At 47.6% G+C, this 12,574-nt stretch overlaps 1 protein-coding gene across 1 annotated transcript; it reads right to left on the bottom strand.

Annotated features, from left to right (window-relative positions):
• Positions 1 to 1,199: 1,199 nt before the first annotated feature.
• On the bottom strand, positions 1,200 to 2,789 carry EV420DRAFT_1486616 (uncharacterized protein; the record flags this gene model as incomplete). Its single annotated transcript, XM_060470428.1, has 3 exons — positions 1,200 to 1,586; positions 1,684 to 2,704; positions 2,761 to 2,789. 3 exons carry the CDS (start codon positions 2,787 to 2,789, stop codon positions 1,200 to 1,202), a joined length of 1,437 nt encoding a protein of 478 aa, XP_060322993.1.
• Between the last annotated feature and the right edge of the window lie 9,785 nt (positions 2,790 to 12,574).

The raw sequence follows: 12,574 nt of genomic DNA, 5'->3' as shown, positions 1-12,574 counted from the left end.
CTGCTTTTCCAATGCTGACCGTTGCTACAATTGGGGTAGGAGCAGTGGCCTGGGTCGTTGGCCTTTCTTCCTCATCGGGGCGGCTGGGCCCAGCCTGATCCTGACATGAGGGCCTCTCAGTTTCATCCCAAACTTTCCCCATACTGTCAGGTGGGGGTTCCTGAGCTCAGACGGCCCCTAGGGGTTCATTGCTCAACGCAGAGTGCATGGAGCAGTGGAAATCCCCTCCTATGCCATTGGCGTTTTGTGATTCCTCTTCCTTAGTTTCTTCGATGGTTAACACAGCATAAAAATTCGTATATTGCTCATATGGAGTACCTACATATGTATGAGAAACCTGACTAGCAGGAGAGCATGCACCAGATGAAACTAAGTCCTTTGCCGATGCCATCGAATCGCTTATTTCGATGCCGGCTCGTCTTTTGATGACTTATCGTCCTTGACCTCCTCAACCTTTGTGTCTTTTTCTAATTCTTCTTTCTTGGCCTCCGCGAGTAACTGGCACAGTCGTTGAGTGGGGATCTTCTTGCGAGGGGGGAGTTTGATGGGGATCCACTTTGATTTGTCCGTTGGACATTTATGGTCCTGGCTCCACCCAGTATTTCCGCATTTGAAGCATCGCTTCTTGCTCCACAGCTTATCAATCTCCATTGGCTACCTGGCCCCTCCATACGTCACCCCGGTAGCATCCTTCTTATTGCTAGAACCTCCCGAAGCTCCTGCCTTCGCAGAGGACTGATTTTGGTTGCCTCAACCCGAACCACTGTTAGGGTTCGGGGAGGACTTATTTCCCTGCTGTTGGGCAAGGCCATACCGATAGTTGGCGTCGATCCTTTCGGTTCGCCATTTCCACTCGGCATAGGTGGTGGGACGGGCATTGTCCCCATGCATGATTGTGGTTCAAACTGTAGGTCGCATAGCAGCTTCGACGGCTTCGAACATTTGCTTCTCGTCTCCGAACTCTTCGCACTTGGTAGCGACCAGAGTCTCAGGTTATTTCCCAGAGATGGGTACCCTCCGGGTTTTGGTGGTAGCGGAGGCGGTGGCCCTGTAGGCGGTCCCTGTGGAGGAACCGTGGATTCCTTTCCTTTGTCGGGATTCGAGGGCCCCACTCCTGCATCGTCAGCCCATCCATCATCTCCTCCTCCTCCTCCTGCTCCGAACTTCATTGTTTCCAATGGATGGGGCATTGGTGCGGGTCATCGATATGCCGTGCACCTGGGGCACAGATCTTCCGGGTTGCATATGTTCCATACTATCGCCACTCTATGCCAGGCGTCGACTTCGAGAATGTTTCTCATTAGATAAATATTGCCCACATGCCTTGCGTCGATATAGTCTTCTCTGGCTTCTGTGATAAGCCACTGGGGGTCCTGCACCATGTCTTCTGCCATGATTTTGTACAGCGCCTCCCACTCCAAAAATACGAGCACAGCCGGCACCATTTGTACCGATCTAATGAGAACCACCTTCACCTGCCTCATTACTTCGTTGGCAATTGCGGAATTGGGCAGTCTCTTCAGCATTCCACTGCCGACTTGCTCTTGTGGACCACCCTGGTCCTCCGTGTTCTCGCTGTTGTCTTTCTCGGAGGTTTCACCTCCTCCTCCATTCCGTGAGGTCAGAGCAATCCTCATTGAAGATCTCGTTGAGGAAGTTATGTCAGGCCTCATTCCGGTATACATTGTCTTGGGTTCTCCGTAAGACTTCGTGGAACTGAAGCTTGGCTGCTCTGATTCTTCGACGGGCCTCATCATCCATGGCATCTGGTTTGAGGGGGAGGTCTTTGAGACCTCGTATGGCATGGCGCTCAGCATTTCTGGTGTGTGTGCTGTCCATTCTTGCTCTGTCCATTCTGGCCACTCCTTCTGGGGTGAGCTGGGCAGCTCGAATGTTGAAGTTGGACTCGATGAGCACATGGTACTCATTGGTCCACGGTCGCTGATTGAAGGGGATGGGGGCAGCGAATGCTCTTGGTGCAACTGACGGGGTGAAAGCAGGGAATCCAGGGAATTCGTCGGCAGAGGTACTTCCTCCAGGGGTATCTGTCTCAGTATTGGGGTGAGCATCCGGGTTGTACGACTCAATGGTGTCCCAGATACACTGCTCCATCTCGGCAGGGAGGGCAACAGTCCACAGGATGGGGGTGTCCTTGGGCTCTGCAGCTTCGGTTGATACTCTGGCCACAGGAGTTTCTTCCTGGGCGAAGACCCAACTTGTTGTGGGGTACCATGCCACAGGGATCCCCTGCCACTCTCTTCTGCCGCCTGGCGCAATTCTTCCATCATAAGGGTCTGCGGCAGCTGGACCGGTGGTAGTTGCGGTGGAGGCCCCAAGGCCGAGCTCTCCACTGTCTTCTGCAAGATCGTCTCCACGGAAGTACTCTCTTGTGTCTGCCTCGGCGGTGTGGTACTCACTTCGGGAATAGGGGTCATCCCCTTCTTCCATTGGGACACCATCGAGGAGGTCTTGGAGCTGGATCCTTTTGAACTCTGTGAGACCATCATCGCTTTCTTCGCCCTCCTCCATAGTCCTTCTCTCTCTTCCTCCAATGGAAGGGAGGTCTGCGATGCCTGGGGGAGTGAAGGGTCCTGGGGTTGCGAAGACAAGTCCGTCTCCGAGGTCGATACTTTGTACATCTGTGATGTCGACTGATGAGGCTCTAGGTGTTGGGGAAGACTCCCTGGAATCTGAGGATTGTCCTCTGGGTGTGATGGGTCATCCATCATGTAGTGTTGGAATATGTGGGTAGGGATTTACCGGGTATGGGATCGGAAGGTGTGGAACATAATGGAACGGTAGTCGTGCCCTTCGGGGTTGGATGCAACACCTATATAATTGCCTGAGGGCAATCACTAGGAGTGCTCCTGCCAATAATCTGAATGCTACTGCGACGGTTGGAAGCAATTTAGCAAGCAGCATAGGCACTTGGGAATAGTGATGATTGGTTTTTATGGTTCATAGAGAGCGCAGGACATGATGAGTAGGGTTACTACTATCACCGGGTAATATGCGCTTGTCACGATGAGCAGTATGACCACTGCTAATGCAATGAGTTCGAATAGGAAGAGGAAAAGGTAGATGTTCAACGTGGCCATTGGTCCACCCGCGGTGTATTGACAGTCACACACTGTCCTCACGAACACACGGTGGTGACCTCTCTGGTCAACGTGAAGGTATAATGGGTTGCTGAGTCCCGGAAGATCGATGGGCACTGACAAACGTCTAAGTGCTGCCTAGCAACCTTTCAGTCTAGCTGGAGGATATAGTCTTTAAAAGTTGTTGGGCAACGTTCGTTCTCTGACGTGGTGCTGGGTGACAGGTAAACGAGCTTTGGCTAAATGTTAGCCACCAACTCTACAAACTAGATCAAATGAGGATCGCCACTCGCACTTTGGTGGATCGATACACTCGTAGGTCTAAGGATGTATGGAATGAGCAGGAGCAAACTTAGATAGACGCGAAACACGGAGTTCGAGTTGGGTAGATTAAACCTTAGCCAAAGCTGGGGTCTAAGCCAGCGAAGGCTACTACTTAAATACACTATGGATACGATATAAATAGTACTGTGAGAACCATCCAGTACTGATCGCATATTTGAGTAAGCAGGAATGAGTAAGAAAAGAAAAAGAAATGAATAAATCATAACATCTGACTACGAAATTCAAATGCTCGGCCATTGGTGTAGCAACACCTACAAGCTCTACATAGAAACGGATCCAGCACGTATTCTCTACATCTCTTCATTCCTTCATTTGGCCCACTCCAACTCCACCTCATACGTTCCTCCAGACCTCTGAGCTTCCATCACTTCCATTTGGCTTAGGTGTCCCCTTTCGGGTGCTCGAGAACTCGGTCTCACAATGTCATCATTGGTCCCAACCTCACCCTCTTGCATGAACATATTCTTAAGAATCTGCTCCGATTTCCTTGCTCTCCACTCGTAGGAGATCCAGGCATTGATTGCCACTAACACTAGGCATAGAAGGCTGCAAGGTAAACTGCTGAGCACCTTCTTCTGCACAGGCTTAGACAAAAGCGGCAGCCAATGTGGAATATTGATGACTCTGTGGCTGTGCAAGCTGGTGCGATGTCCAGTTAGCCCGAGTTTTGCTGAGTAAGGATTTACTAAGAGAAAGAAAGTACTAGAAGATACAAAATGGTATTTAAGTAGCTAGATTTCATAGTATTCTGTACTCGTTTGCCTTCTAAGCAAACATTATCTACTCACTAGGCAAATGTGCCTGAGCACACGGTGCATGTGTTATACAACAGCCAAAATAATAGATATCTTGGGGGCAGCTAAAGCACCAAAGGAAGGAATGGTAGGGTAGGAATAAATAGGCTCATAAGGTGGTGGAGCCCATCGGGATCTCGATTTTGGAGTGGGAGATAAGAATTGGGATGATTGGATTGGACTGGAAGGGTCCAAGCAGACTGGCACATGTGTGTCAGCAGCTGCAGAAGTACTTGAAGAAGAAACAACCGATAATGGTGAACAGAAAGTGATACTGTGCTTTACCTAGTCAATCAATGGATTGTAGCAGGAAAGCCAGTTGTATCTTAAAACAATGTTACAAGATGAATCTAGATGAGTGACATAGAAGTCAATAGAAAGGATGTCTCCAGAAGGAAAACAGATTGGAAGGGAAATAGATTGAGAAATGTGAGATCTAATGGAGCTGTTAAAAAGCTGAAGTTGGACAGGAGGAATGGATTTAGTAGAGAGATTGTGATACTCAATGTACTTCAAATCAATGAAGCAGTGGCTAAAGCCAGAATCAACAAAAGCAAAAAAACAAAGGATAATAAAAATAGGTAAACTGTCGGACTCTGATCCAGAGCCAACTTCAGAGGAGAGAGAGATGGTTAGAACCAGTTCAATAGAAGCAGTGGACTCAGGAGTGGAAGAAATGGCAGCAGCATGACCACGAGCAGAGGCTGCAGCCTTGCACTTGTTGCAGTCTTTAGTTTTGTGCTTACCTCCACAGAACATGCAGAGGTTATTCTTCTCATGGCAGTCCTTTTCTTCTTGAGTAAGATGGCCATCCTTGCCTAGCTTATCAGCATAGGGCTTCGGGTTGGAAGGCAAAGAAGAGTTGTTGGAAGATGATGATGATCCTGTGGAGCCTGAATTAGAGGACTTTTGGCCTGTGGAGTTGGAGTTGGAAGACAAAGAGTTAGAACTCTTCAACTTGTTGCCATTGTTAGAGGAGGAGGAGAGATTACTGCAATTTTCTCAGGAGATTTCAGCCCTCTGAGTCCAGTAGCGAGCGTCAAGCTCCTGAGCAAGATTCTGCATATCATGAAGGTTGTCAGGTTTCCTATGGTGAACTATATCATCCTTGATGCAGGAGCAAAGACCACAGGAGGATTGCAGTGCTTAGGATGAAGGATATCCAGCTCAAACCAGTTGAGGGCAACACCAGAGAGGAAAGAGATAGCGTAGTTGATCTTCACCATATCTGATCAGAATGCATCAGCATGGTCATTGAAGTTCAACTGGAGGGAAACAATGAAAGCTTTGAGTTTTTGGGAGTCTGAACCATTGAAGGTATCTGGTTCCTTGACCTTCATGCATACAGCATGCTGACAGTTGCCATTGACAGCATTGGAAACTCCATGGAGGATGTTTATGAGTTGAACGAGAATCTGGGCATTGTTATTAGGAGAGTTAGGATTGTTACCAGGGTTATTGTTAGGACCACCTCCAGGACCACCAGGTCTGCCAGAGTATTATGACCTTACCTCTATTTTTCTTATCTTATCTTATCCTTATCTCCCAGAACCCTGGACCTACCTATCTTATCTCTCAGACCCACAATATTCTGCCAGCACATCTCCTACCCATTTATCCGGCTGCCATCATTCTGCTGATGATTTGCACATCCTGGATGACTGATGTACTGCATGTGCTATCATGCTTCTCTTGATGGCATCATGCTTCTTAGTGGTTGGACAAGAGTTGACTGCTAGTCAAGGGCAGTCTATGGGATATGGTCAGGAACACACTTCTTTCAGTATTCAGGACTTAATTAGTCATGGGGCTTGGAGTTCAGGTAAAGTTGGGAGTGTATGACTTTAGCTGAAGCTGAGGTTTAACCACAGTGTAGGCTACTACTTAAATACAAGTTTGGTATACTAATAATAACTGTGCTATTATGATTCCATGATAGAGAATGAGTGCGATGTGACCAATGGCAATATGCCAGCGAAAGGATTATCCAATAGTGAGCGGCCAGCTAGACGAGTGAGGCTTCTGGAGGAGTCATGCCCTTGTGGCCAGGACCCTGCCTGAGTAAGAATGTCTGAGCTTGTCTACCACGAACCAGAGATCAAGTGATGCAGAAGTGACTGCTGATTGATTGGAACAAAGATACCATGATGGAAGGATTGCATGATGCAGGAGCATTGGTACGGGTTACGAATGAGCCGACTAGAAGTGATGACGAGAATCGGATGATGATCGAGGAAGGATGACATGAAGCAAATGACTAAAGCAAAAAATAAGGGTGAATTCGTGACACTCCTTGCTCTTGCTATCTAAGTGACACCTAACTTCTCACAATCTACCAAAGCTCCTCTGACACTGAATCACTGAATGTGAGTGACAGGATAGAGGTGATGCCTTGGCAAGATTAGAGTTAGTGCTTAACATTTAGCTGAAGCTTGCTCTTACTACTCTTACCATTGTCTGACAATAGTAACTGTACTGCTTCAAGGCAGTCACTGTTATACTTTCAAAACTTCAGCCCATTATCTGTAAAACGGCACCCACCATACCTCAAGACCCTAAATGTTCATTGTGGTACAACAAGCTTTATGCCTCTCACCCCCTCAGACTGCACCATCATTATCTTTGGAAGTACCTTCAGTACCTTGATACTACTAACTGCAATCGCCATTATCCATTTTACCTGACCAACCCAATGCCAAAGAGCACTGACCCCCAGAAGAGGGAGAGTAGATGGACTCAATGGCTCATCAACAGAAACATCCCACACAGGGAGCACCATCAGGCTCAGATCTGTCACACCAAGGCCAAGGAGGGAGTGAGATGCACTTTGAGCTCCCCTACCCAACAGAGCAGACCACTCTCAAACAATCAAGCATCAGATCGAGGATCAGCTCAGCTGTGAAACTTCCCTTCAGGAAGAAGACCTTGGACAACTCGGCATCCCTCCAGACAATGGAGAGTTCTCAGGAGACCCTTGGCTCACAGTCAAGTACTGGACTGACATATAGGAGTCCTGGGATGCCACCACATGGGACAACAATGACAGCTCCAGGGAGCCATCAATCTCTTCCATGAAGTTATTGGCTGCCATACCAGGAGTCAACTCTGATGGAGAGTGCCTCTATCAGAGAGGAACCCAAAGGTTCTACATCAATGTATTTAATCAAATCATCAGTGCATGAACCAGAGGAAACTACTAGAGGACAGCAGATAGAACATGGGGGTGAAGAACCACTTTCAAAGAAGTTGAAGACCTATTCCTCCCTGCCCAGGAATGAAGGCAGAGAGGAGATGTATGAGACATGGATCAAGAGGGAGAGGCAGAGGGATATCAAAGAGATGAATTGTCAGAGCCAGGTTGGAACACAGCTCCAACCTCCCTCACATCATACACCTCTGATGGGACCTACAGAATTGCTGGACCCCCTTCATGGTGGGACAATGATTCCATCCATGAGTCAGAGTTTGTCTGGCCCTCTCCCAAACCTGAATCCAAAGTTCTCCTCCCAAACTTTGTTATCATTGCTGACCTCAGAAACTTCACCGAGCCTCGCTTTGCTCACATCTCTGAACCATCCACCAGCAATGCCGTTGGCGATGGACCCAATGACATTGCATTCACTGAGTACTCTGACAGCAATAGTGAGGAGCTCCCAGACTACTACATCCCTCCCAAGGGTTATGGCCCTGGATCTTCAAATGAACCAATGCTGTGGAGATCTGGGATGAGTACTACTGATATGTCACAGGCATATGGGACTGGAACAAGACCTAGTATGCAGGACATACAATCTTCTCCCAATACCAGGTCATTGCTTTTCCACCTGACCATGATAACAGGTCCGACCCCTGGGCATGAGCTGGGATGGTCATCAACCAGCAGGGAGGCTACCATGAGCTGCCTGACTGCAAACCTCCCAACGAGTGGGATGAGTTCGTCTAGGGTTCGAGTATGGGGTGGGCTCACTGACCGTCAAATTTATGATCTAACATGGGAGCAAATGTGAGACTGGACAACCAGGCATTTACCATACGACACAACCTAGATCGCATCTGCCCAAGGACAAGCCTGCCTTTAGGATCAGATATAGAAGACAAGATCTTCCATACTGAAGCATGGTATCATGCTGCTATCGACTGGAACGTGATACACCCCAACCATCCCATAGTGCCAGGACAATGCTACTGGAGACCTGATAATGTGCCTCCCAACTTAAAGTCCCCAAAAATAATGGGCTAGGAAAATCTGATTCCTGACCTCAGGTGAATACCTTCTGGTGCTCTGGGACTAGAAGCCAGAGAGGGAGAAACCTTCCATGCCTGCAGCATAGGTGGGGACCCTGCACAATCAGCACCATCAACAGGGAGTGGAGGTGAACCTGCACCAGCCACACCAGGAGGAGGTGGCAGTGGCCCAGGAGCACCTGGAGGTGGAGGTGGAGGCAGTGAAGGTGGACCTTCACCTGTACCACCTTAACCTCCAGCACTGCCACCATCACCTCACAGTGATTAGAATCTATGATCACTGTCTTGCCCTGCAAATCCCCCTTTACCATCTGATCCACTGGGCAGGTGGGAGATTGCCAATGGACAGCCCAATCTCTGGGGAAATGTGAAGCCTCAGTTGATAAAGGTCCCTGACAAGTTCTACGGAAAGGCCAGCAACCTCAACAGATTCTTCACAGGCTGCAAATACCACTTCAAGACATTCACCCAGTACTTTGCACTTAATGAGGCACATGAGTATGGCCTGAGTTGAGTAGTCTTCATGGCCTCTCTATTCAATGGAAGGGCGATAGACTGGTGGGTCCACCAGCAATGGCACTAGATGGACAAGAATTACCAAGTTCACATCGCACAAGGTGGGAAGTATCCCAGCAGTACCACAGGCTCCAAGCCTGGAGCAGTATTACGACCTTACCTCTATTTTTCTTATCTTATCTTATCCTTATCTCCTGGAACCCCAGACCTGCCTATCTTATCTCTCAGACCTACAATATTCCACTGGCATCTCCTACCCATTTACCTGGTTGCCATCACCCTAGTTCACAGCTGCCGCATCTTGAATGACCAATGCACAGCATATACCATCATGCTTCTCATGATGGCATCATACTTCTTAGTGGATGGACAGGAGTCAACTGCCAGTTGAGGGCAGTCTACAGGATATGATAGAGGAAGAAGACCTCGCTAGCTTGACCATGGTCAAGGAGATAAAAGAGATGCCAGTGTAGAACTTTGCGATTCTACTTCATCAGCTGGGGTTTATCATGGTGTGCCCTATGACATGAATATTTGTACTTATGCTGTATCTGTAGATACTTGTAACAATATATCACATTCATCCCATACCATGAAGGAATCACAAGGCAAAAACAGTGTAGCAGGGGATTACCACTGCCCATTGGGCAATGAACCCTGAGGGTTGGGCATGAAAGGGTCAGACTCGACTAGCAGCTTGAGGCCGCACCAGTGCGAGATGGATCTCGATCAACTGATCGAGAATCCAAAAGCAACTCTTGATTGTTCAATCAAGAATCTCAACAGGGTTCTCGATCAATGGATCAAGAGTCCAGGTATGACTAGGAATGAAGCCCAGGACCGATGGGACACTTTGTGCCTACCACCACCACCAAGCTTTTACTTAAAAGCAGGTGAGGGACTTTTGAGGTTGCCAATTAATGGGGTAGACAGGATTTCTCCTGCTCAGCAAGAGACAGTGAACCCTACTGGCCAAGTCCTTGTGCCAGCAGTACCAAATGAGCAAACCTCTGCAAATACCTCTTTGGGGTGCATGTACCCTGCTAGGAGTAATTCTGGTTCGACAGGCACCTCAGTGTGGAAACCGGTGGGTGAGGGTCCCTTAACCGGGACTGCAAGAACTTATGATATGGGACAGGATGACATTATAGTCAGGCTACTGGAAAAACCGCATCTCACAGTAGGGGTTCCAGATGACAGTGGACTGGCATCCCCCCCACACATCAAGGCTCCCCAATGACAGACCACTTCAGTGATGGTGAGGTTGAGAAACCCAGGTAAGTCTAGAGACGAGGCCGAAGGCTGATAGAGCCTAGCAGACTCAATGATGAACTGTTTTAAAGCCTCGGGGGATGTCCCAGCACTGCATGTGGAACCAAGTGATGAAAGTACCCAGAGAACAGCCACCTCTATCACAGAGGACACCGGCTAAAAAAGCTCAATTGCCCAGAAGGATCAAGTGGGCCAAACAGGAGAGAGAGGCTCCCCTTCCTAGGTACGTGTACATTTAGAAGAAGTCACTGATGAAAGCGACAATTCTAGTTATTTAAAGAGTTTATGGAACTCTCCAAAATCCAGCGAAGTCCTAACTAACCTGAGTGGGTGTCCACACCAAAGTGAAAGGGAACTGATTGGTTGCATGGTCATAGGAACAGGGCCTTTGCAGCCTATGAACTGCAATGACAAGGGGAAGACCCCAATGCAGCTAGCATCGGAGGAGTACTCTCAGGACTCCTAATGGCTAAAGCCCTTCAGAGCCACCTGGACTTGGCGAGCTATGTGACTTGCCAAGACTCCAGGAGAGAAGATGTCACTTCTCAGACAGTGGGTCCACCCCCAATGGCGAGCAGAGGTGGATGAGCCACTGGTCACTGACTTGGAAACTCAAGTTAGGGAGTTCTATTTGGAGGAATACAACAAGCTGGAATATATGGACCAGCTTACTAAACCCCCCCAGTATGTCTGAGGAGCAAAAGGACAGAACATCACAATCACCCTACAACTGGAAACCTTCGATACTATGGCCCATCATTTGGTTAGGGCCCTGATCAACAGTGGCTGACAGGAAGCACTATTGACTGGCAGTGGACCTGTGATCATAGTATTACCATGCATAAAGCAGCTCACCCCACTCCAGTCTATAATGTGGACAGTACCCACAACAAGGGCAGTGACATCACCGAGTTCGCTGAGGTCCGACTCAAGATTGGAGACCACAGTGAATGAATCAAGTTAGCAGATGTCTGTTGAGGATATAACAATGTCCAAATCAAGGATGGGGACAAATTCAAAGCAGCATTCCGCACTAACCAAGGGCTCTATGAGCCCCTGGTTATGTTCTTTGGCCTCACTAATTTGCTCGCCATGTTCCAATGGATGATGAATGACATCTTTAAAGATCTCATTGCTCAAGGAAAAGTCATCATTTATTTGGATGACATCCTCATCTTCACAAAGGACAAGGTGGAGCACCAAAGAATTGTGTGGGAAGTCCTAAAAATTCTGCACAAGAACAAGTTGTTCTTGAAGGCAGAAAAATGCAAATTCGAGGTACTCGAAACAGAGTATCTCAGAGTCATTATCAGTGAAGGGTCTATCAAGATGGACCTGATCAAAATCACTGGTATTATGGATTGGCCAGAACTCTCCAAGAAACAGGAACTACAATCATTCCTAGAGTTCACCAATTTCTATTGCCAATTCATCTGGCACTATAGTGCAATTGTCAAACCAATGACAAAACTCACTGGGAAGGTTCCTTGGACCTGGAAAAAGGAACAAAAAGAGGTGTTTGAGGAACTCAAATGCTAATTTGCAATAGGAGTCATATTAGCAATGCTAAATGACTACAACAAGTTTCACATGAAGGCAGACTCCAGCAAAGGGGCAAGTGGTGCTGTCCTGTCACAGGAACAGGAAGGGAAATGGAGCCCAATTGCATTCTTGTCAAAATCTCTTTCCATGATAGAATGGAATTATGAGATTTATAACAAGGAACTACTGGCAATAGTGATCGCTTTAGAAGAATGGTGACATTATCTTATGGGTGCCCATCAAGATTTTGAAATCTGAACAGATCACTCAAACTTACAGTACTTCTGCAAACCTCAAAAGCTCAACTACAGACAAGCACAGTGGGTCACCAAGCTACTGTGCATTCTAAATATGATATTGCCTCCACTCAGGCCAATGACTTCATTGCTAACCTCGATGATCTTCACCAATTTCTTCATGATGAGATCACTCATATTCAGTCTTGTTACAAATTCGAAGTAGATAAGTGATGATCTCCAGCTTCTAACTTCAAAGTAGGTGACAAGGTCTACCTCAGCTCCAAACATATCAGAACTACTTGCCATACTGTGAAATTTGCTGAAAAAATCCTAGGACCATTCAACATCATTGCCCAGCCCACATCTCATTCCTTCACTCTCAAACTCCCGTCGAACCTTTGTTCCATTTATCCTGTATTCCATATCTCCCAACTCAAACTGGTGGAAACTAACACCCTTCACCATCTGCAAAACCTCCCTCAAACTCTCACCCATTACTTCTTGACCTATTCTTAACTTATCA

This window comes from Desarmillaria tabescens, assembly GCF_030435595.1.
Source record: "Desarmillaria tabescens strain CCBAS 213 chromosome Unknown EV420scaffold_95, whole genome shotgun sequence".
NCBI lineage: Eukaryota > Fungi > Basidiomycota > Agaricomycetes > Agaricales > Physalacriaceae > Desarmillaria > Desarmillaria tabescens.
Note: the sequence above shows the minus strand (reverse complement) of the source record. Positions and strands in the feature narration are given on the sequence as shown.